Source organism: Nesoenas mayeri (assembly GCF_963082525.1).
Source record: "Nesoenas mayeri genome assembly, chromosome: 8".
NCBI lineage: Eukaryota > Metazoa > Chordata > Aves > Columbiformes > Columbidae > Nesoenas > Nesoenas mayeri.
In genome coordinates this window covers 33,157,902-33,183,530 of record NC_137554.1, presented here as the reverse complement: position 1 = coordinate 33,183,530, position 25,629 = coordinate 33,157,902, and the positions used below count along the sequence as shown (strand labels likewise).

The window sequence follows — 25,629 nt, the reverse complement described above, 5'->3', positions numbered from 1 at the left end:
GCACTGTATCTGCCGTATATCCGGGGATAGGGGGGTTTGTCAGTGTTTGCAGTTTTCTTCCTTGTCCTTCTTCAAAGAATTGAGCTTTATTTCTCTTTATTCAACCTAAAATCGAATGTCCACGTCTCTAGCGCAGTTTACTGTCCTGGCAAGAGGTGTGATAAAATTCACACAAAACAAAGGACAGAAGGCGGGAGTTAATGCATTAGCTGTTTAAAACATAACCAGCTTGGCTTGGATTTTAGTCGTTCTAAAGGCAACAGCCACGATTTGTGTGCAAATGCAAACACACAATTCTGTCTATACGTGGGGGGTGGCGGGGAGAACATAAAATACCCAGAATAGGGAAATTACAGATGTTTCTAAATAAAACGAGGAAAGCACAATTTTCTTCCGACATTATGCCCTGATCGTCCCATTGAGTTTTTTCTCTCTCTCCAAAAGCAGTTTTCAAATTAAAAGTAGCAGCTGTTCTTCCCGTCATGCAGGTGAGAGTGCACACAAATATGAAATTCCCGCTTCACGTAGGAAAGACACAACAAATGATCTTTGAAGTGAATTTTTTGGTACATGTATAAAGCCAGTTGGATAACCAAAATATTATCGGTAATGTTATGGAAACTTAAAATGTCCTTTCTGCTTGGTGAACTAACAAATTCCCCCCACCCCGTCTTGTAGTGCAGCATCAAGTCAGGGTGGCAGATTTATGTACTTTCATATTTGATTTTGTTCTGCGATGTAAAACTTACATCCATACACAGGAGGAAAAAATAATTAAAAGAAATAAAAATTGCCCGATTTCTGCCGCCTCGTCTGCCGTCTTTTTATTTATTTATGTATTTATTTATTTTATATTATTCTTGTTATTATTATTTTGTTGGTAGGGGTGCAAATAGCCATTTCTCTCCCATCTGAGACGAGATTTGGGGTCGGATCCAGTGCCGGCCGCAAGTTTGCGGAGCCCCGGGGAGGACGGGGCGGCTCTGGAGGGAGCCTGGCGGGGATGAGGGGTCGTGAGAAAGACCCCCCCTGCTTTACTAAACCGCCCCTTGCCGGGGCTGCGTTCCCTCCTGCTCAGCGCATCTCCCTCCCTCAGCTCCCCGCGTTTTGGAGAAGAAACCCCTGTTGTCTCGACACAACTCGTACCGATTTCCTGATGCTTTGCCCACATCGATACCTTGGGGGGAAGTTGAGGGGGGAATAAATGTGATAAATCGGTCCTGTAGACAGAGTGGGGTTACTTGTCCGAGTTGCGCTAAATGCACTATTTACTCGTTTCTGCAAAGACGCGCTGAATTAAGCGCCGTTCTTTATTTATTGAGGCTGGTTAAACAGCAGAAATCCCGTCAATGGAGAGCTCGGAAAGATTTTCTGAAGAAAGAGGGAAATTCTTATTAATTCTTCGGGGGGGGGGAGGGAATTAAAACTAAGGATTTTTCATAGAAGCAATCACAAAATCTCCTGTGCTTAATAGCTCAGCGAGCAGAAAGGCGAGACAATGGTGAAATTGCGGTCGGAGGGGTTGGGATTTTGTGCCGGGGCTGCAAGCGACAATTCAGAAACAACCGAGGAGACGCGCTGCCCCCACCCCGATAGACACAGTGCCCCCCCCTCCCTGACACACGGGGAGACCCTTCCTCATATTAAACGAAGGAGCGCTTCGCAGTTTGCCGGTTAACTTGAGCAGATTTTTGCATCCCAGGATCGCGGTTTGTGCCGCAGCTCCTGAGAGCTACAGGTCTGCGGGGCTGCTCCCAAACAGGCTTTGAGTGCCAAGGGGGGGCTTCCAGGAGGCTCGCGGAATTTTGGGAAGCATCGTCTACCTGCTTCCCGCCTCCCCCCGTTTCAACTCGTTGTGATTAGCGGAGTAGGGAAGGTGCCGGTTGCAAACTCCGCGGAGAGGGGGTTCCTTTGAGAAGTCCCCTAAAATAGCAAGGAGGGTGATTGCCCATGGGCTTTGCGGACTGGTGCCCAGGACAACCTGGACACTGCACCCCGAAAAACGTCTCCGAAAAGCGATAACGGCAATCAAAGCGTCGAGTTTTTCCCAATCGGTTTCCCGGCCAAAAGTGGGTGGTTATTAATTAGAGGGTGCGGGGAAAGGCAGTGCGAGGGGTTCCCCTCCTTCTCGGGGAGCAAGAGGGACTTTGGAGGAGCGAGGGCTGGAATAGATCAGAATAGATTTAAATAGACTCTCCCTCCCCTCTCTTTCCCGGGACAATCACTTGATACCCCATAACCTCTGGGGAAAAAATAAATGAATGTGATATATATATATATGTACAACAAAAATAAATACAAGAAAGTGGAACTTGGAGACTTCTGGTGTCCTCAGCCAGACTGAGCCTCTTTTATTTTGGTCAGAATTTGTACAAAATATCAAGCTCAAATTAAAAGGTCCTCTCCCCCCCCATCTTATTATTTCTTGTTCCCTTAATTCCTGTCTAAACGGTTTTGCTCTGGGAGAAGAAATCTTTTCTATAGGAGGGAGAGAGGAGGAAAAAAAAACCTTCAAGAAGAGAAGGGTATTATTGTTTTAATCCTCTTACCCGCAGTCATTTTAAAACAGGGTGTTTTGGAGCCTGAAATGGCGTCTCGTCTCCCAATCCCATCCTAAATCCTCCTGGGCTGGGAGAGAATCTAAAGGCAAGGAGCTGGCATCTATTAGCAATCTCTCTAAAGGCTTTAAACTGCTCTTTCTGCTGCGAAGGCATGGCAAAGCTGAAAAGCAAACACAACCAGCGCTCCAGTTAGTGAGCTCTGCCAGATAACCAGCCCGGCCGCTGGCCGGGAAGGTACCTGCGAAAATGCCGCAGAGAAAAAGAAAGAAAAGGAAAGGAAAAGATGGTTTTCCCCTTTTTACATCCCGAAAAAAATAAATAAATAAAAGTATTTCATGGGACGGTATTAGAAAAAAAATGAAAAGCGGGGGGATGCGTTGGATGGTAGTTCCCTCTGCGCCGAAGCCCCATGGCCTCCTCTCCTTGCCCACTTTCCCTCCCGCTCCTTCCCTGTCCCCCCACCGCACCGGCGGAGCCGCCCGTGTGCTCCCGGCTGCCGGAGCGGGGCTTTCCCGACGGGGCGGGCTGCGGACCCGCCGCCCTCAGCTCCTCTGGGCTCCTTCCATTACTGTTAATTTTATGTCTCCGTGTCGTGTCCGTCTCCCACTCCCCCCGTTGTAAAGAGTATCCGAGGTGTGCAGCGGGCTAAGCTAGCACAGCGAGGGGGCAGGAGGAGGGTGGGGGGCCGCGGCAGCTCTGTAATTAACTCTGGGAGATGATCCCCCACCAGCACCTCCACACAGGGGCCATCGGCAGAGAGGGACACTCGAGGGTCTGCTCCAGCGCGGTGCTAAGCAGGGGGCGGGGGGAGGCCTCCCTCCCCCGTGCCTTACGGACCCCATCACGCCCCCGGCCCTGGGTCTAGCCCTCCTCCTTCCACCGGCATCCCACCCGCTCCCAAGGATTTAATTAGGCGTTTACACCTCGGCTTGGAGTAAATGACTGGTAAGAACGGGGCGGGGGGGCGGTGGGGGGGAAATGTATCAGCAGCCTCGTTTTGATTGACAGGGTGGAGGACCATTGAAAATCTTGCTGGGTAGCTCCCGGGTCGCTATGAAGCTCCTTTTAAAAATCCTTCTTCAATGCAGCCTCCCGGTAGATGGCAGCTCCGCTGGGCGCGGAGGCAGCGCGCAGGCAGCGCGGGCGGATGGAGTAGGGCGGGCCGGGGCGCAGTGCCGCGCCCGCTCCCCGCGCGGGTCGCGCTCCCACTCGTGTCACCGCTCCCACGGCGGGCGGAGAGGCTGCGCCGCCGTTGCGCCAGGTAAGAAGCCCCCCCACACCCCCTGGGCAAGTGCCGCTCCGCGTGGGTTGGGAGTGCGGGGGGAAATAGGACGAGTTTGGGGTTTGTTTGCGAGGGGGAGGAATCTCTCCGTGGGGGAGTCCAAGCCCGGCGGAGGAGCTGATGGCAACGATGCGCGCACCGCGAAGGAGAGGAAGCCCAGCCCGGGCTCCAGCGCAAGTCCTTTACTGTCCTTTTAAAATTATTATTATTTCTTTGGAGTATAGTACGCTTTCTCAGCAAAAAAAGAAGGCAAAAACCCAAGCACCACCCTGGGGCCCCGCTCACACGAAACGCGGCGTGGACTGGCGCTGTGGGCCCGCTCCGGTGCGCGTTTAGGCGGCTGGCGGGGAAGAACGGGGTGCAACCCGGCTGAGGGGGGGGTGAGGGACGCGCATCCCTCCGTCTGCCGGGCCCCGAGGGGGAAAGCACAACTTTCCCCTCCATTTACATAACGATGTTTTAATAAGCCGCGCAGCCCGGTGAGAGCTCGCCGAGGGCAGAAACCACCCCGAACAGGACCCGGAGAGGCGGGGGAGGTGGGCAGACGGCTCCGCCTGTGTGCGTGTGGGGGGGTCTGGGGTTGGATTGTTTGGTTGGTTTGGGGTTTGTGGGTTTTTTTTTTTTTTGTTTCTGTTTTTTCTTTCCTAATACCACTGGAAGTTGAGTGTGGAAGGGACGGCAAGGGAGGGCAAGACTCCAGCAGCGCTAGGAACCCTTTCTAGGGAAAATCACCCCCTACACCACCCCTTTGCAACGTTAGACAGCAAAACGGACAGGAATCTGTCTTTAAAGAACTGGGGGGCCGCTCTGTGCCGCTTCCCGCACTCTCGCGGTTTAAGAGGTATATAAATCCCGGACCTGCGCTGTCAGGCTCACTTGATAAATTAAGAGCTTCGCAGTCGAAACCTAGTTACACCTCCATTATAGGGCTAACCAAAGGGGGATCAGCATGCATATTTTTACCGCGAGAGATCTCATACATCTCCGCCAGAGTCGTCCCTCGGGCCATGGGATAACAGATAGGGAAGGCGAGGGAGGCTTCGCCGCAGCCAGCACTTGAGCGGAAAGAAGTCTGTGTCCCCACTTGGTGTTGGGCTGCCCGGGTCACCAGAGAGCCGTTCTCCTTGCGGAGGACAAGGTGGGGTTCTCCTTGCGGAGGACAAGGTGAGGGTGGGGGTAACCTCCCCGGCAAGGGGTCCCACCTTGGTGGAGGGGTGGCGGACAGAGGCTCCTCTAGCCTAAAGCAGGGCCCTCGAGGAAGTTTCTCCTCCTAACGAGATGCGGTTTGACTGCGAGACTCACCGTGGTTGTCCCTTTTTTCGGGTGAAGAAGGAGCAAGAAACCCCCCGCCCGGAGCCCTGTGGGTCCGCGCTGCCGGCGGTTATTTTCTTTCATTTCCAGGAGGCTGGGGGGGTGGGCAGGGCTCAGTGCATCTTGGGCCGAGTCCTTGGTGTCCCCGAGCGTCACCTCGGCGAGGCGGCAGCAGGAAGGAGGGAGGGGGCAACATTCCCCGTTTCCCGGCGGGATGCGCGCACCTAGCGCTGCCCGATCCCTTTCGAAACGAAACGCGGGCAGAGCGAAGCGACGCCGAAGTCTGGGACCTTGAGAGGGCTCGACCCAAAACCTCCGTCTCAGGGAGGGGGGAACCTCGGCGGGAATCCCCCCTGTATCCACCGCTCCAGCCGGGCGGGCTCTGGCTGTGCCCGCCTTCTGGCTCCGCTGCCAGCGTCGGGATGAAAAAGAAAACCAACTTTCCCCTCTGCCCCATCTCGTCCCCTCCGGCGGCCCCCTCCAGTTCCACTTGGTTAGCTCAAGTTTTCCATGTAAATGACAGTAATAAATATCTAATCATGTCCCGCAGCTATCGGCGGTTCGCCGAGCAGCCGGCATTAATGAGACATCCAGGGGAAGTGGGGGAAAGGAGAGAAGAAAAAGAATTAAAAGGAAGAAAGAAAGTATTTTGCGCTCTTCTCAAAGCGATGTCTAAAGCGAGGCCCGATAGCAGGGGGATGCTGGGGATTCGGGAGTGGCGCGGAGCCCCTCACTTCATCCGGAGCGATCGCACCTGTGGGTCGAGCTCGGGTTCAAAACCCATCCCCTCTAATTAACCCCCTCCCCAAAAATCATAGCAATCCACTATTGGAGAACCGGCGGGCCCAGTCGCATCCCCGGCCCGGGGGCTGCCCGCCCGAAAGCCCCGCGGAGCTGCGTGTGCCCATCCCCGCCGTGATTCCCAATTAATGGGGCTGCAAAGAGCTTTTAATGGTGATGGGGGGTCGGCAGGGGGGAAGCTAAGGCTGAAATTAAACCATGAGAGTTGGATTTGTTCGCCTGACGCTAAACAAATGGAGTGATTACCTTCTTTCCAAACGCATCAGTCATACTACATTAAGTAGCAGAGAGCTAATTATCCCAATTAGGAGGCTGATTTATAATTAATGGCTTGGACCAAGTGATAATTGGATGTTAATGGATAACAGTTTTGTCTGAAGTAGCCTCTCGCTTCCCCAAAGGCAGGGTTGGAGAGTTCTTTTTTCTCTCTCCCTCTCCTCTTACTTCGGGACGGAACACGAAGCAAATGAGGAGAGAAACTTCTCGGCTGGCTCGCTGGGGACCGTCCTCCCATCGGGCCAGCAGGTCCCGGGAATGGATGCGGCCGCCGGGTGCTTCCCACCCGGGCTGGGATTCAGCGAGGTGGGCTGCGGGGTAAACCTCCAGCACCTCCATTCCCAACATTTTCAAGCAATCCCTGCTGTTTTTTCCCTCGCCGAGTGTCTAAGCCGCGGACAGCTGACCCGAAGCAGCCGGGCTGTCCCATAACCCCGGTGGGTGCTGTGTTCCTCACTCCCCTACAGTCGTGTCCTCGATGCGGGGCACAGGCTGAGCCCTAAGGGGTGCCCCAGTGTAGACGAGGCTGTCCCCCTGCCCTGCCTGTCCTAGGGAGAGCAGGATGGGGCTCACCCCGAGGAGCAAAGGTTCTATACATTCCCTGGTCCGTGCTCCCGTGCAGGAGGAAGCAAGAAGTGAATGTGCAGTTTTCTCCCTGCTCCGTATTTCTCTTAAAGGCGGCTCAGAAGTGACACTTTGTTTAGCTTTTCCCTTCCATGTTCGCTTTTCACCAACGAGTAAATCGGTACAAGTAAATCCCAGTTTCTCATTCGACCCAACCAGAGAGACTTGGACCTACCGCTCTTTGGCTTTCAGATCGTATTTCTAAGTTCGGTTTTTCTGTTCTAACTAAGAAACACAAGGGCAGAAAATTCCTCAAAGGGTAAGGGTGACTTCAACTCTGAATCACCCCATGACTGATGAGAGGTTGTATTGAATTACACCAATGTACTCAATGCAAAAATACATCCAAAATCGTAGTCAGTACACGGAAAGCCGGTTTAGATTTGCTTTCCAGCTTTCCCTGCTAATTTAAAGAGACCTTGATGTCTAAATGAGATATTCTCCTCGTGCTAACACATATCAGCAGCTCCTGCAGTGATCTTATTGCTGTCTCAGAAGACGGAGCTCAGTTTTATGCAGCTGGTGCAGATGTTGCTTTACGTTAGTGCGAGGGTCGCTATCTGCGTCAAAGAAATGGAGCCAGAGGAGCTTCCCGCAGGTCAGAGAGAAGGGCTGGCTGGCCAGGCAACTTTTGCACAATATAGTCATAGAGGGAGTGATCGCGGTGGGTTTTGTTCCCATTGTATTTATCCTTTAAAAGAACTTTCTGCTGAGAAAGAGGGGAATTGGATGAAAAGAAGCCGGAGTGAACAGTTTCTGTCCTCTGTCATTATCACAACCATCCCCGTCAAAACAAAGGTGCTACAGAGTAGATCCAGGACCAGGCTCTTCTGATGTGGCTACCTGCTGGTTTTGCTGGTCAAACTAAAGGTAAACCCTACAGCTAGAAGCAGCCCATGTTTTCTAAGACACCGGTTATTCTTTCAGTGATTTTTCAGGGGCATCCCAAAGTTCAGCTCGTCAAGTTGGAAATGCTTCTGCTCAGGTATTAATGGATGTCAGTCAGGTCTGAACCCTTTCAAAAGGTTCAGTGCTGATTTCCACTCCTCATGTCTGAACAGAAATGTCTATAGCTGCCCCAATTTCATTTGGCAAAACCACTGAAGTAGGGAAAACGCTGAAGAAAATTATTTCAATAACGTGCAAATTTTCCAATCCTATGAATCTGCTCATAAACTACCTACTTTGGGGCAAGGTCCATCAAAATATGGTTGTTGCAAAGAGGGTGGAGAATTCTGAAATGCAGCTAAATATCCAGGAATTAATTAATGGTGCGCTGGGGTTAGCCAAACCCTGTCTCTTTCTGCCAGTTTGTTCCACTCCAAAACCTACTGAAAATGATTCTTTTTTTGCCCAGGTTTTGGATCAGACCCTTTATAATTTCTAAGGAATGTCTGGTGCAGATATAGCTCCTGGGAAGGAGGGAGGCTCTGAGGGAGGACTGGGAGTAGGGCTGGGACCAGGAGGGACCAGAAGGTCTCCAAACAATGGGAAAAGCGTGTTTATAGTCACAAGTCATGGGTGGGTCACAATACAAATGTGATTTCTTCCTGGTAGCTGCTAGCATAACTCATTCAGGACTTTTCTGGCCTCTGTGCAGCCAGAGTAAATGTTGACTCAAGAAATGCTGCTCTAAAGCTGTCCAGATGCTAAAACTTAAGGCATAGGTTTGGGGAAGGGTGATGCTTAGGAACTCCACTAGGATCCTCCAAAAAAAGAGAAAGAGTTGGGCTGGGGAAGGGGAGTTGGTGGGTCTCAGCGTGTAGAAAGTGCTCCTGAAAAGGAAGTTGCAGAATTGTGATGTCTTCAGCCGTTTGACACCAACCATTTGGAGCAATGGGGGGAGCAGGCAGGGCAGCAGCTCTTGGTGTGTGTCAGCCCAAGCTGGGTAAAGGTGCTTCTGCTGAAGGACCGTGCATCTGCCCGCAAAACCCAGCAGACATTTAGCTGCTCTGCTTGTTTTACAGCACACAGCTCTTTAAAGCTCAGGTCACCTGCTGGTGGCAAAAATATATTGCTTACCTTGGCAACTGCACTTCATTTGGTGTATGGATCCAAACGCTTACGGGAAAGGAAGCATTACGTGCACCCGCTGTATGCCCCAGTGTTCGGTGCCTCTGCTGCAAACTCCAGTTCGTGGCCTGTTTTAAGGTGGTACAAGTCTTATCCTCTCCCTTGTAAAAGCCATTGACCTCCAACAGCTTTTTTAATGGTACAAATAAAATTAGTGTTATCACTTGTAAAGAAGGAAAACTCAAAATCCTTTTAAGGTTCTTATTCTTTTAAGGTATTAAAAGTACCTCACAATTGCATGGCTTGCTGGAGCTGCCTTTCAGGACTTTTTTTTTTTGTTTGCTTAAGGCAGGACTTGTCTGTCATTTTGCCTTATCGCTGGTCTTAGTCTGAGCAGAAGCAATTGCCACCGTGTGTTTTGTGACCGTAGTTTTGAATGCTATGAGCAACATCTGCAGAGGCAGACACAGGGTCCAGCTGCACCTGCAGAAATGTCCTTGGTTCAGGCTCTCAGCTTCTGTCTCCTTTAAAATTTGCTTGTTCTTTAGATCTCTCCAAAATCATCTTCAAGAAGAATTGCACTTGGCATTGCAGCCTTGCAGCTTTTCAGCTAACCAGCCGAAAGAGCACCTAGGAAAGTCATTTTGTGCCAAATGGGTCAAACTCCAATGATGCGGCACAAACCACTGCATTTCACACAGATGTGTTGCCCTCTCCTCCTTGTGTGTGTATCTAGATGCTCTCAGCTTAACAGCCAGACCTTATGGTTCCATCTTAATTGTTACTTAATGAACGGTGGTGGGAGGTGGAGAGGTTGCCCTCTGTGCCTCATCCCAGTCACTGCCCTTGGAGCCCATCTCGACTGAAGCATCACACTAGAAGCACCTGAAGCAAGTGCAGGTTCCCTGCTGGCAGCCCCGCTCCCAGGCTGGCAGCACTTGGGACCAGCAGGAGAGGAACTGGGAATGTCTTCAGCTGCCTCAGCAAATCTTTACAAAGCTTATCAGTCAGTGCTTCTTGCAGCGACAGATCTCAATTCCCAGGGCTCAGGGCTAGACTGTAAGATCAGTGTCCTGGTTGTGATGCTCAGGACAGACAGAGGTTCTGATGACTAATGTCACAGGCTTAAAAACACAGTTTGACATAGAACCTTGTTTTGTTAATGAGACTGTGTCACGGGTAAAATCCTACAGGATATTGCTCCATCTTCCAGGGACAGTGGAAGTTCCTGAACTGCCACAAGCAGCCCTAAGGACCTGTTTTCAGGCCCATCAGTTTGCTCATGCAAGCAGGTGAAACTGTGTTGGGGGCAGTGAGCAAGCAGTGAGCGCCTCTTCATGCTGCCAACTGCCCCGAAGGGCCGAGTTTGGGAAGACTGGACCTCTCCCATCGTCCAGTTTGGAATATTCCATTTGCTGGCATAAAACCAAACAAAATTATGCTTCTCAACCAAAGCCATTTTCACAGAGATGAAGAGCTGAGCCAGACAAACCAAGAGCAAAAACAACCAAGCCAGAAACATGCTTGTTTTGGAAAGGATGAGGGAGAAAATGTACTTCTTTTTTCTTCGTATAAACACCCAAGTTAAACACTTTAAGCTGCCTGTGAATCCAGGAGTTTGCACACCCGCTTTTAGGTGACTCCGAGTGCTGAAGTCAGAGATGCTGTCGGGTCTCAGGATGTGAGAAGCGCGAGTAGGTGGGAGCCCGGTTGCAGTGGGTGCTGCGGCATCTCACACCCACGCAGAGCCGGGCTGTCCAGCAGCCAAAGTCCTCGGAGTCGGTCTGGGCTGCAGGGTTCAGTTTCTATTGCACTATTAATCATAAGAAATCTGAAATGCATGGGTTTGTTTGTGGGTTGGTTGTTTGGATTGGTTTTTTTTTGCTGTTGATGGAACTGAAAGCGGAATGAGATCCTGAAGCTAGAGCCAAAGTGACATTCCTATTTAGAGCTTTTCTTATTTACCCAGGAAAATGTTTCTGCTTCAATATCAATGACAAGGGCTTTTACCGAGGGTTGAGCACCACTTCGAAGGGGAGCGGGGAGGTGTGTTTATACTGATTCAATCTGTAAGCACCGATCATCCTGTGTAAATTATGGCAAGCAAGAGATTTAGCACCACAGTGATGTTTAGCGATCCCAAACCTGGCTCTACACTGCAAATTGCTGGGCTCCAAGCCTTCAAGCTTATACCTGGCTCAAAACCAGAGACTTTGAGGTCGTCTTTATTATATTTTATTGTATTTTGGAGCTCGTAAGCCTGCTGTTTGAAGCACGTCTCTACAAACAGAGGCGCTGGAAAGTCTTTTGCTTGGAACTGTCTAATCAGTCACTTGGTTCTTTTATCTGGGGCTTGGGTGGGGGGAAATGATGATTTCACAAAAGCTTTACATAAAAATCACAGCAACTGATGCGAGTTACCTCTGTCAGCCAGGGCACGTTATTTCAGCCACTCGCAACCTGGTGTCTGAGTTTGTAGAACCCAACAAAAAACCCTCCTGGTCTCGGTAGAATGCTCTGAGGTTTGTTTTATAAAACACATACACCCTCTCACATCCTATTACGCTTGTGCTATGGAGAGGTGAGCATCACAAATACAAGGTGCTGCGCTCTTCAGCAACACGGCCCCGATGGAGGCAAGTATTTGACAAGGTCTACCCAAAAAATACCACCTTGTCACTAACTGAAAGTATTTCCAGATTTCAGCTGCTAGCAAACCTCCTGGTTTTAAGAAAAATATCTTTTTCATTTATACTAATGTCAGTAGCAGTAGCTAAAAGTGATCGGTGAAAATTGGTGTAATCAGTCAGGTTTTGCTTTCGGTGGGTTGCGATTTGTTCAACTAGATCAGGTGTAACTGAGATCTCACCCTGTCCTAAGAAATTAACTGCATTTGAATCCATGCATTTATACAGGTGTAAACAAATTGCAGGAAGATTAGAAATTGGGAATCTCATTTTTTTGGAGAGCTGTTCCCAATTCCTTTACTTCAGTTATAAGAAAAGCCCTTCGGAAGCCTGTTTTTATGGTGCATGTTGCTCTCAGACTTTGACATTTGAATGAGAAAATATGATATGTTGCAGTATTTCAAATTATTTATACTTCATCCACTACAAAGGGGAGATTGTTTCCTTAGACATTCAGCAATCTCATGTGAGGAACAAAACTGATTTATGACATGCTGGTTATTATCTTCTGTGATTTTGGACCTTTATATGTCTTTATAAGATTTAGGGATGTAAAAAAAAATAAGGTTGAAGAAAACCTCTTGCAAGGATCATTTATTCAGAACCCCCCAGGTATGTAATTCATTTAGTACCAAATACATACAAACCTGATGTCTATGTATAGAGTGAGCCTGTTTTCCTAGACTGTCAGATAAGTAAAGACAGAGATTCATTATTTACCTTGCCGATTTAAAGTGGTTCTGAATAAGGACTCAAAGCATATAACCATAAAGCAGAACAGCTTCAGGAGTTGGGGGCGGGGGGATATTTTGTTGTGATTTTATTTTTGATGATATTTATTACCAACAGTAAGAAGGGGGATGTTGTTAGCACAAACTATTTGCTGTTATTCCCCATTAGGAAGGAACAACAGGTTCCTGTGCTTTGCATAAACACAACAACCGATTCATAACACCCAAGCAGGCACTTGGGCTAGAGGACCACAGCTTTTCTTTTGACCTGACAGGCGTGCTCCTGTTTGTTTCCTGTTACCTGCAGGACCTCAAACACCAGAAAAGAGCACCAGACTTTCCTCTTGTGATTTTTTTAACTGATGCTTTTCCCATGCTTAAGCTGTGTCTTGCATCAGGATGCAGATCAGGATGGAGACCCAAGGCGGTGCCGAGCTCTTCCAAACTTCGAATGCATCCTTGGTGAATCTCTTTTCATCAGAAATTAACTATGGTATTGAAATTAACTTCTACCAATGACTTGTCAAAATCTAGGTGTAACTTTAAAGTACAGCTCTAGAATATACATATTGCCTTATACACAACCCTACGATCACCAACCCTCCCTAATTTCTGGAAAGATTTAATGAAATGGTAATGTAGCACCCCACAGTGCCCACCAGTCAAAAGCAGGCTCTGGTATCCTCTTCTTGACTCCTCTATGAAAAATGTAGTCTTTTAAACTCTGACCTCATAGGTTTTATTGCCCTGTTCTTCATGATGGCGCTTGAGCATCTTCTGTACATCAGTGAATTAAGTCTTGGTACTTTTTGGAATTTGGGGTGACTCAGTATTGGGAAGGACCAACTGAAGAGAAAACAAAACATGATCCAAAGCCCCTGCAAAGCTTCGAGTCCTACATCCAGCCTCAAACTCATCTCACCCAACAGTGTTTGCCTGAGAAGGACAAGTGTCTTGTGCTGTGTTTTCACTTCTACCTGGCTAAACTGGCCAGAATACACCATTAAAGAAAATTCCTCCATCCTGACGCAGTTTACATTTGGGCTGGGATGGAGGGGAGGGTATTTACTCCAGAATAATGCACTTGAGCAATAACACTGCCTTGGTTTAAAATTCCTCTCCTCCAGAGCAGCATGGCACAGGGGGCTGCTGGATGTCTTCATTCAGGACAGCTCAGCACAGGAACAAGCTCTCCAGCACTGACACGAGCTCTGTGGCCAGCACAAGTTACACTTGAGTTTGCAGGCTGCGGGGATCAATATCTTCGTCTCTTGATGAGTTTTGTCAGTTCTGTATTTTTGTGGAATGCCCTGTGTACAGCTGGTGTGTGAAGCCAGGTACAGAGTGATGATGTTTTAATTGGGGGGGTGAAGGAACCACAGAATCCCAGAATCCCAGAATGTCAGGGGTTGGAAGGGACCTGGAAAGCTCCTCCAGTGCAATCCCCCCATGGAGCAGGAACACCCAGATGAGGTTACACAGGAAGGTGTCCAGGCGGGTTGGAATGTCTGCACAGAAGGAGACTCCACAACCCCCTGGGCAGCCTGGGCCAGGCTCTGCCACCCTCACCATGAACAAGTTTCTTCTCAAATTTAAGTGGAACCGCCTGTGTTCCAGTTTGAACCCATTACCCCTTGTCCTGCCATTGGTTGTCACCAAGAAGAGCCTGGCTCCATCCTCCTGACACTCACTCTTTATATATCTGTAAACATTAATGAGGTCACCCCTCAGTCTCCTCCAAACTAAAGAGCCCCAGCACCCTCAGCCTTTCCTCACATGGGAGATGCTCCACTCCCTTAATCATCTTTGTTGCCCTGGGTGAAACCCAGGCTGGCCTCACCCTATAGACAGATTTTCCTCTCACCTATTTTTCTCCTGCACCTTTTCTCAGGTTCCATCTCGTTTTTCCACCACTCCCAACTCTTCAACAATCTCTGATGTACAAAATCAGGGTGAAGCATCCCCTTTCTTTCAGAATGGATCCCATGTTATTCTCCCAGCTCTATCAATAACCACTCAAACCTGTACCTTTCCAAAAAGCAGGAGCTCAAACTTCGCTCTCATCCTCCTCCCGGTTGCAGCTATTCCTGAGGCCCTCCAGCCACCCAGACACATAAAAGATGCATTTGCAGATTTTGAAAATTAAAACCATCTATACAGCCGGTGGGGAGGGATCAGCTTATTTGGTTGCTTAATGAAATATAAAGATTATTTTAACCAGTGTAAGCACTATTCGACAGCTTGTGAAACACAGTGGTGGCTTGATGAATGACTTTCTCCATTAAAAAAAAAAAAGTGCTGCATGATGTCTTTTAAATATTTAATTTATTGGGGTTGGAGTATGCTTGGAGCTGACAGTTAAATAGGAGCTGTTTGCAGTCTCAGTTAACTTTGTTTATTAGGTTGAACAGTCTCGCTCAGTAAATGCAAGATATCTCCTTTTTCCCCATTTTTTTATACTGAATCTGGAATGATATATTTGCTGCACAAGCGGGTGGGAAGTTCTGCCTGTCTGCACCACGGCACGTCATGAAGCAATCACTGAAGCTGGGATGGATATCGACTCCTATCATGAGTCCATTATTATTAAGTTCCCTGCTTTTAATTTTTTTTAGTTTTTAATTGATGCAGTTTTTTCTATGTCGCCCAGAAGAGTTTATTCAGATACACACGTATGCAAAAAGGCATCTTGTAACAATCAACTAAACTGTAATCTTCCTGGAGCAAGTGTTTCAGTGGAAACACTGTGCCCCATACACAACACTATTGGCAGTGTCCTTGGAAGACTGTAGAGCATGGGAAAATTGCCCTCCTTTGCCTCTTCATTTTTCCCTTAACGTGCCAGCTTAGTACACAACATGCAAGGGGGATTAGAGAAGAAGCAGGTATTTCTGTGAGTTGGGGGTCAAAGACACTTGGCCTCCCACATATCTCCTGGCAAGGCTGGGCCCCAGCGTTGATTATTCAGTGTCTATTAAGGACAGAGCAGCCTGGGGCAGTTAATAACTTCTATGTCTTCAGATGGTTTGCATGAAACATGCAAGAACTTGATAAGCTTTGAGACATCCACCTCGCTGACCAAAGCTGGTGGAACCTGTAGGTCTTCACCAGGTGATGGGAGGTGTCCCCTGTGTTCAAGTTGATGGCACATGTCATTGGGACACAGTCTTGTCCCTAAGTATGTGCTACCAGCAGGAAAGCTGTGCAGTCCAGCAAAGCAACACCCTGGTAATTTTGCTGTGTACCCGTCGTGGTGAAAATAGAAATGCCGAAAATCCGTTGGCACGTGAAGTCCCTCATCTTGATCAGACAATGAACAAACAATATTCGTAAAATCATAGAACCATTTTACTTGGAAGAGATCCACAAGATCATCGAGTCCAACCATTAAATTTTGGCATTGCTTAGGTTCCCTAAGCTAGATTAGAGCAGAGCTACGGCATTCTTGTGTTTAGGGCAGCATCTGAACCAAAAATATCCATTGTCACACTGGTTCAGCCTTGAACAGCGTTGGCTTTCCTGTTAGAGTAAATAAAACCTTGATAGAGCGTAGAGGAAGGTTAGAACTCTGTTTTGAGGGTGTCTTTGCTTTTCTAAAAACTAGGGTAAATTTTTTAATGAAACATTTTGAAAATGAATTCAAAATTAACTGCCTGGATACCATAAAACAAAGCAGATCTGATTTTTCCTTGCTTTCCACAACCAGCCACAAAATATGTCTTAGGCACCCTGAAGTGCATTCTTTGATCAATCGGCTATTAAATAAAAATTGTATGCCTGTACTTTGAAGTAGGAGGGAGGGTGTTTTTTTTTTTCTTATATGAGATGTGGTAGGAAAGGACATGATGAGTAACATTCTCTGTGGGCCATAAGGATGTGGCTGGTATTGTGTAAAGTGAGGTGGGATGCATGTTCCTTCCAACTTGAGATATTCTACAATTCTATGGAGTTGCTGGATAGCCACCGAGCTTCTTTTGGGGGGGTCTAAAACTAAAGAATAGGGGAGTGAATCCGGAGTGCGCTGACAGGGAGACATAAAGCAGGTGAAGGTGTCATCAGGCTGTGTATCAGATATTTGTGGTGTAACCACACCTGGATGTCGCCCTCCACCTGTGCTCTTGGCACTGAAATGGTGTGTTGGCAGACCAGAAGGGACTCCATGGTATAGATCCTTTACACGCCAAAATGAAGGTCTTTCCTCAGCACAGAAAAAAACAACAGATGATTTTTCATCCAAATTTTTGCTGTTCAATGCATCTGGTTTCTCCTAAAATTGTGCAAGTTGAACCACCTCCCTCCAGTGATCAAAACTGTTTCCTAAGAGATTCCTGTCTGCTTTCCTTAAGTTAGTCCGGCGAGACCTCTTTCTCCAAGTGGTGTGACATCTCTGACTTTCCAGATAATGATGTGCTTATGTAAATTGTGTCTTGAAATTATTCTTTTGTGGCAAACATTTCACAAGTTCCTATTCGATATCTAACAAACTACAGAAACAGCATCCTGGAGGCCCTCAGTCATTTATAACAGGGATGAATGAAGCATTGCTCAGCTTTTGAGATCAATATTAGCTCAGCTTTACAGATGGTCTTGTAAGGAAAACCAGCTTGAAGTTCCATGCAGAGCCCACAGTAGAAAAAAAGCCATTAGTTTTTTGAAATAATTTCCTTGCTATTGAGCTATGAAATGTCAGTATTTATTGCAAACCTTAATTGCCTCTTTAGCCGTAACATTTTTGGTCCTATTACATTACAAATGTATTTTCTTTAACACCACATGTTTGTTTGCTTTTGGTGTTTTGTTTGTTTATTTTCGGTATCATTTGTGGGTTTTTTAAGAAGAAGCTTAAGAAAAATGAATGGAAATAAATTATGCCTGAGTGAGTTCAGATAATAAAGATTATTTGATATTATATTAAGGAGATTACGGAACAGCCCACTGTAGGCAATGACAAGGACAAAATCCCAGCTAGTCCTGGGATAGAGCTAGGTTGGTTCATTAGAAGTAGCAATAATGTGATATATATTTTATTATGGTATGTAAAATACAATCCTTTCCTGACTTTTGCTCATCATATCATGAATGCCTTATAGTGGGGTGCTCACTTCTAAGCTTGGAAGCCAGACTGGTGTCACTGGTGCTTTAGGTCTAGATGAGATATTAGACATTGTTAAGCACCCCTCTCCTCTGCCCACTGCCTTTTCAGGTTTATGTCGCCATGCAGCACTATGGAGTGAACGGCTACTCTCTCCATGCCATGAATTCCCTCAGCGCCATGTACAACCTCCACCAGCAGGCAGCCCAGCAAGCCCAACATGTCCCCGACTACAGGCCATCGGTGCATGCCCTCACCCTGGCAGAGAGACTGGCTGGTAAGAACAACTCATGGCTTTTGCCACTTCCTGGGAAAGAAAGCAAACAACCAAACAAAAAACTAAACCCAAAACCCAACAAAACCAAACAAAAAAACCCCAACCTTTGTTGCTTTTTACTCGGGAGCTGGAGCGTGATGTAACCAACTGGAATGGTGTAGTCCCCTACACTGGCCATGTGGCCAAGCCCTGACACGTGCCCTCCAGTGTTTGCTGCCAGTGCATCGCTGCGTCTTGCTGCAGACTGGGGAGCCATCAAGGGACTATATGGGGTTGAAAACAGAGAATTAAAAAGACACCGAAATATGTTTTAACAAGTGAAAGAAAAAGAAAGGCAGAAATTTTTACTTTCTTGTTAATATACAACAGTACAATTAATATAACTACACAGTGAGTTGTATTGCCCCATCAAGGAGCCCATGGCTTGTATCCTGCCAGCTCCTGTGATCCCAGGCCATAGCTAGTTCTTCCATGTTGCCTGTTCTTGCAACTATTTTCCATTTTATGTCCTACCAAACACTTTGCCTCTCTGGAAAATGATCTTCATTTGGATCTTCTTTTGACCTCACCTTGACCTATTTCTTCCTGGGAATCCTTGACCTCGGTATGGATGATGATTTCTTGCAGGTCTTGCTGGCTCCCTCTCTGTTGCTTTTACCTTCCATAAAAGAGCCTTTTTAGGTTCAAAGAAAGTCACAAGTGCCTTTACCCAGGGAATGTGGGATCAAGGAGGCCTGGACTCCAATCCTGGCTCTATTGCTTGGCTGCAGAGTGATGACAGGTGGGCACTTTCCTTGTCCTGGTCATCCATCCCCTCTGCCCTTCACCATGTAGATGGTCATAGGGGAGCAGACAGTCCTGAACTTTGCAAGGTGCCTTGCAGACCTTGGGTCTCAAGGTGCTGTTTTCTGAGATGCAAGGACCTCTTGAAAGATTTTTGTAATCTCCTGTATCTTTTAGAGTAGAGCTTGGAGGACTTAGTGTCTTTGACCCTAACTAAGGTAAAAACAGAGAGAGATTTTTAAAAAAATAATAAAGTTATTCTTATATTCTTGACTGGGAGATTCAATTGGATTTCTGACCTCTTATCTTTAAAATTAATAACTCACCTGGAAGACTTTTCAAATTAAATTCCACGGTCCCCTTGTCTGCTTATCGTTGGCAGAGTAGTCATTATATACCTACGAGCTGGTTCCTTTGCAGTTGCTTCACATTCTGTTACTTCTGAATATCTTTTGGTGCAGGTTATAGATCTCATTTGCCTTCCAGGGACAGTCAGAATAAAGCAGCACAAAAGCAAATGACCTTAAGTCAGAAAACAGAGGTTTCTGATTGTAACTGCAATACCTTAACTGCAATTTATATTCTCCTTCTTGCACAAAGCCTGAAAACATAGTTAAGACATTAAAATAATTGCTGGTTGGCTTTCATTGGAGTGGCCCAACTTAATGCATGAGCTGTCACCTCTGGGGAGCTGGTAGGTCTGACCTCTAGAAATTGGGGAATATTCCAGCCTGCAGGTAGGGTGTTTAACCAGTGTCCTTTCTTCTGATTTCTTGTATTTGAACCACAAATTTAGCTTTGTAAAACATTTCGGGGTATCTTCAATTTCTTGTCCTGGAAGATCCCTTCTCCTCACCTGGCCACATTGTGAGCTGTGTCTGAATGCATCAAGGACTCTTTGCCCCCAAAGTGGCAGCTGTTACCAGAGTTTTAAACCCCTGAGGACCCGATATCTCGAACACAAGAGCCTCTTGTATGCAACCAATACTATACATTGTATTTGGCCCAAGACCTTTAGCCTGATCACTTCTTTTCCCAGTTGTGAAAACCATGTGGCTTTGGCAATCGCCCAGAACGGCTCTGCAGATGCCGACATAGAACGAAACAGCTGGATGTTTGGAAGAGGAACACTCGAGCAGTGCAAAGCTGATTTGCTCTGCTCATTAGCCAGCGTACTCAGAACCTGACTGTGTGGTTCTGGGGCTGGCCTGACAGCAGGTTTGGGTTTATAGTTTACATTCATGCCACGATGCTTGTGAAAAAAGCACAAATACACAACAGCAAAAGCCTTCATCTGTTTCCGTGTGCTGCTGGTGCTGACTTTTCTCCCTGTTAGGTGGTTTTCTAGTGTGTTCTTTCCTTCCTTCTACTGGAAATCACATTCTTAACTGAATTTAAAATGTTACCAGACATGGCTCTTTCTGCATTTACTCTTTGAGAGCAAACCTCTCACCAGACTGTTTCATTCCAATGCTGCAGCACAGCATGGCCCAACTTCCATAATAAAGGTTTGTTGTTGTGGGTTTGGTTTGTTGTTGTTCTGTTATTGTTGCTGTTGTTTTCATTTGAGAGTAACTTATTTGCATTGATTTAAGTTTTTCTTTCCTCAATAGCCATTGTGCAATAATAGTGCCTCTGGTAAAAAAATAAGCCTTTTACTGTTGGCTTCAGATTTTCCCCAGTCTGAATTTCTTCTCTGCCCTCAATTCTGCAAGCACAGCTTGCGAAGTCAGACCTTCCGAGTAGCTCCTCTACTGAAAAGAGCTCAGCACATGAGCTCTGGGCTTGCAGTCAGTAGGTCTGGGCTTAGTTCCTGTGTTTCCACCCCAGATGCTGGAGAGTGCCCACGCTCAGTAAAGCATGTGCTTTCAAGCTACACACACATCAGCACATGAGCTTAAGTGCTTTCCTGAACTGCAGCCCAGAACAGCTCTCCATGTTTTGAAGACTACAGTGAGCTACATGCAAGACACTAAAAAAGAACCACAGAATCACAGCATGTCAGGGGTTGGAAGGGACCTGGAAAGCTCATCCAGTGCAATCCCCCCATGGAGCAGGAACACCCAGATGAGGTTACACAGGAAGGTGTCCAGGCGGGTTGGAATGTCTGCACAGAAGGAGACTCCACAACCCCCTGGGCAGCCTGTTCCAGGCTCTGCCACCCTCACCATGAAGAAGTTTCTTCTCAAATTTAAGTGGAACCTTTTGTGTTCCAGTTTGAACCTATTACCCCTTGTTCTATCATCGGTTGTCACCAAGAAGAGCCTGGATCCATCCTCCTGACACTCACCCTTTATGTATCTGTAACCATGAATGAGGTCAGCCCTCAGTGTCCTCTTGTCCAGCTCCAGAGCCCCAGCTCCCTCAGCCTTTCCTCACACGGGAGATGCTCCACTCCCTGCAGCATCTTGGTGGCTGCGCTGGACTCTCTCCAGCAGTTCCCTGTCCTGCTGGAACTGAGGGGCCACAACTGGACACAAGATTCCAGGTGTGGTCTCACCAGCTCAGCCTGGTTTCTGGGAAGATGCATCTGATTAGATGTCTTCTAATGTAGTGGCAGCCAACAAAACAAGCTAAAGGCTACTGCATTTGAGCTGCATGGACACTTCCCACCAATCAGTGCATCATGGCAGCATTGAAGCCAACCAAAGCTCTCTTCAAGGAGAATATGACACACAGTGTCGAACCCTTCTCTTGATTACAATGCTTAATCTGCCCACATTGTTTTTAATTGTGTTTCTTAATGAAAGAGGTTTATTGTCACAGTGGGGTCTGGGCACCTGCATGTCCTCTCCTACTGATGTTGCAGCAGATTGGCTTATTTCAAACAAATTTAGCATTGGAGTCTCAATAGTTTCCACTGCTATCATAGAAAGAGGCTCCAGCTCCAGAACAGGATTTCTAATCAGAGATTTTATCTCCTCAAGCACCTCAGTGAATCACCAAAATATGTGTTTGTGTTTTATTAGATCTAGAATAATGAAAAAAGAAAAAGAGTTTTGTAGGTTTATCTGGTGTTAGAGAGTGCTCCATTCGACTGTCAGCATACAAATTCCAATAATTAAATTGGCCACTTTTCTTGTCTTCCAACGGCTGTACATTTCAAGACATCATTTTGGAGGCACGTTATGGATCCCAGCACCGCAAACAAAGGCGAAGTCGCACAGCCTTCACCGCCCAACAGCTGGAAGCACTGGAGAAGACCTTCCAGAAGACTCACTACCCAGATGTGGTGATGCGGGAGCGGCTGGCTATGTGCACAAACCTACCTGAAGCCAGAGTCCAGGTACTGAGATTTTTGTGGGTTTGTGAGTGAGGATGTTTAGAATAGAATGGCATTCCCAGAGAGCTGAGAGTTCCCTTGACCTTTCACAGTCTTCCTGTATAATCAGAGATTTGGGGGCAGTAAGTTGTCAAAGGCAGGGGTGAAGGGGAATAACATCCTCTGAAAGTCACACATCTGCTAAAGAAACTTTTAATCCACATACACATTTTTTAAATTTAGGACTGACTGAAGTGCACTCTGTTTTTCATTTGTTCCTTCACGTTTCTTTGGGGGAAATTTTAGAAACATCAACAGAAGTCCATTATTTATTTATTTGTGAGGCTTTTCTGGCTTTCTCAGAAGAGCAGAAACCCAAGTAATCCCAGCTGCTCTTTTCCACCAGTGTCAATATTTGTAACATCTCACGCCAAGGTTGGTTTTTGTTTTTGTTTTTGTTTTTGTTTCAACTAGCACAACATGCTTCATAACCTGCTGGTGGGGAAATTCTTGCATTACTGAGCTATAAAAGACTAAATATGAAGTTCTTTAGTGTGAAGTGGATAAGTAGTCAAAAAAAATAGCTCTTTTATATAAATGTAAAGACATTTTGATTTTCAAAATTTTTGTTTCGTTATCTAACTAACCGAAAAACACTAACAAGATTTGCAAATATATTCCTTCCAAGCCATGTCAACTGATCTAGGTTAAAAAATATGGATTCTCTCCTCCTTCCTTGAATTTGACTCTAAGATAACAGCTAATGCCTGTAATGACTTGTTTTGAGTGTTGCCGACATAAGTTTTTAGTTTAGAAACTAACAGAGCATTGTCCTGTAGGCCAATGTAATGTCATCAGACTCAGCCATAAAACATTCTGGTTGGGAGCAACTGCTCAACCAATTTAGAAAAAAAAGAAAACAAATAAAAGAAAACAAACAAGCGAACAAACCCACACCACCAGTGCAGTGGCTTGAAGAATCAACACAAAGGCTGAACACTTTTAACAATATATTTGTTGTACTGTTTGTAGAAGCATTGGAAACAGGTCGAGCTCTAAGATCCACTAAAGTGGAATGACGTTTGGTCACAGTGGGCTTGCAGTACCTCATTACTTCAGATTCCCCTGGAGTTCCCTGGATGAATGATGCTGAGTTTGGCACTAAGCAGGATTCTCACCACTTTTCCCCCTTGCTGTTTGTGGCATTGCAGGTTTGGTTCAAGAACCGGAGAGCCAAATTCCGGAAGAAGCAGCGTAGCCTGCAGAAGGAGCAGCTGCAGAAGCAGAAGGACTGTGAAGGGAGCCACAGTGAGGGAAAGACGGAGCCACCCATGCTGGAGACCCAGGTCACCACCCCAGACACCGAGAAGGTCCAGAGCCTCCCAAGCGAGGTAGGCACGGACCTCAACCTAACCCTGTCGGAGCAGTCAGCCAGCGAGTCAGCCCCTGAGGACCAGACTGACAGAGAGGAGGAGTTTAAAAGCACCTTGGATGAACCTAAAGTGGACAAGAGCCCTGGTGTGGACAGCAAGGCTTTGAACTGCAAGAGGGCAAGCCCAAAAGCAGGTGAGGAGCAGCATCTTGATGGGGGTTTGTGTCAGGACCTGGAGTTTCCAAGGGTGTTGGTGGTGGTTGGCTATAGTAATGTATTCCCTATGGTGTGGGTGCTTGTAGGTAGGCTGCCCAGACTTGTCATCTTGTCCCCAGCATTAAACAGGACCCTCAGAGGGCATGATGTCTGTTGTAGCAAGAGCAGAGAAAGAGAAAAGACCTTCTGCTCAGATTAGAGTTTGGGCTCATCAGTGCGCAGCAGCAGCAGGAAAGCCCTAGCAAAGAGGTCAGCCCCATTTCTATGCTGTAAGATGTGTAAGTACGGGACAGACACATTTAGCTCTCCTGGGCTAACATAGGCCCTCTCATTTCCTCTCCTGATGCAAAATAGAAGTCAATGCTGCAGGTTGAACCCTACTGTGGTGCAGATCAGCACCTGCCTCCAGTCTGTAGAAATAATCCACATCCCCTCTGTCTCCTGCTACAGAGTCCCCAATCAGCGCGACGGTGACACCTTCATCCAGCAGTGGCCTGGCTCAGACTCACTCCTACTCCTCCTCCCCTCTGAGCCTCTTCCGCCTGCAGGAGCAATTCCGCCAGCACATGGCAGCCACCAACAACTTGGTCCATTACTCTTCCTTTGAAATGGGGACACCGTCCGCCATGCCCTACTTGGGCATGAATGTCAACATGGCACCACTGAGCTCCCTGCACTGTCAGTCCTACTACCAGTCACTCTCCCATGCTCAGCAGGTCTGGTCCTCACCCATCCTGCAGGCCTCCAGCTCCCTTCCAAGCCTGAACAGTAAAACGACAAGTATTGAGAACCTAAGGCTCCGGGCAAAGCAGCATGCGGCGTCCCTTGGGCTTGACACCCTACCCAACTGACTGCCCGATGAGCTACCATTGCCCACCAGAAGATGCACCAGAGGTTGGCACTAGCCATGTCACTCCTTGAACCTGCAACCACCGTCTCATCTCTTCCTGGAGTAAGGTGCTCCCTTTCAGGGAAAACTTTGCATTTATTAATGTCTTCTTAGCACCACGGTTGCATCAGACACTGTTACTGGACTGGTCTTCGTTAACTATTTAAGGAGGAAGGGGGAGAGGATGGATGTTTAGACAGATGAACTGACCTCTGGACTGCTGTGAGTTAAGCCTGTAACATTCAGGAGAAACCCCCGTTTCCTCCTCCCCACAACAATGTGCCAGCTGTGTTATATACACCTTTCTTGTTGTTGTAGTTACGTTCTTTGGGAAAAGAAAGAGTCCTGCTTTGTCTTGTATATAGTTTACAATGTTGACAGCAGCCATCACCTGTGTGTTACTGTCAGTGTTACTGAACTGTGACCTCTTTTTGCTTTTATTTCCCCTTCCTTCTCAGTTTTAGTAGCTAGTATCAAAGATACAAATCAGCCATCCTCCCAACCTCAGCTCGTAGCTAGTGGCTCTTCTTGGGTCAGTGTCCTAAAGGTGTTTACGATCAACAGAAACGATTGTGAACTTCACCGCTCCACTTCTCCCTCCTCTGCTAAAGCCAATTTTATAATAGCTGGGAAATGATGTGAAGGTGAATTTCCTGTTTAAGCACTTCAGATAAGGCAAGCATTTTTTGTTTATTTTTTAATAGCACTTGTACAAAGAGAGAGGACAAAACAATGGCCAAATGCTGCTGTCTGGGGAGAAAAAGGAAAGCCAAATTCATAGGATTATTTTGATCTAAATTGTTTCCTCTTTGATCTTCCTCTGTTTACAAATGACAGGGTTTTCTTTTTGGAGAACATTTTGGTTCAGCTTTGACTATAGAGAATAATAAAAACTTCATATGAATTCCTGGTGTGTTCATACACCATGAATTACATGGTTCTTTAACAAAAACTTGATTAATGCAAGCTGTGTTTAGAAAAACACTCTGATCACCAAATTCTACTCTCAAGCTCTGCAGCTTCAGAAACTGGTTAGCAAGTGAAAATGTAACAAGTGAAAAATGCTGCAATACTGGGGACAAAGCAGGTGATAAGCAGGGGCTTTATATTCTCTCCATAGTCTCTGGAGCTGAGAGGGAGTAGATAAACTTGCCAAAAATACAGGTTTTGCAAGTAACCAAAATTCACCAGCTTCAAAATAATTTCAATGAACATTTTCAGCCTCGTTTCATTGGAACGACAAACCCATCGTTCAACCTGAAGTGGTTTTCCTTGTTGAGAAGCAACGTTTCTGCCGACTCAAATGACGTTTTCTTTTGCCAAGCCAAATAAATCCTTTGAACCCGCTGCTGCCATCCTGAGAATTAAGGAGGGATAATATCTAGATCTAGGCTCTAATATTACTTAGGACCAAAACTAGTCCCGACTGACTCTGGCAGGTGCTAGGTTTGA

The 25,629-nt window shown here is 46.9% G+C and overlaps 1 protein-coding gene across 1 annotated transcript; it reads left to right on the top strand.

Moving 5' to 3' along the window:
* Positions 1-3,643: 3,643 nt before the first annotated feature.
* Positions 3,644-24,139, top strand: DMBX1 (diencephalon/mesencephalon homeobox 1; the record flags this gene model as incomplete). Its single annotated transcript, XM_080348728.1, is given in 6 exon segments — positions 3,644-3,763; positions 3,766-3,822; positions 17,490-17,655; positions 21,546-21,724; positions 22,912-23,266; positions 23,739-24,139. Coding segments are annotated over 6 exon segments (1,278 nt in total).
* Positions 24,140-25,629: the final 1,490 nt, after the last annotated feature.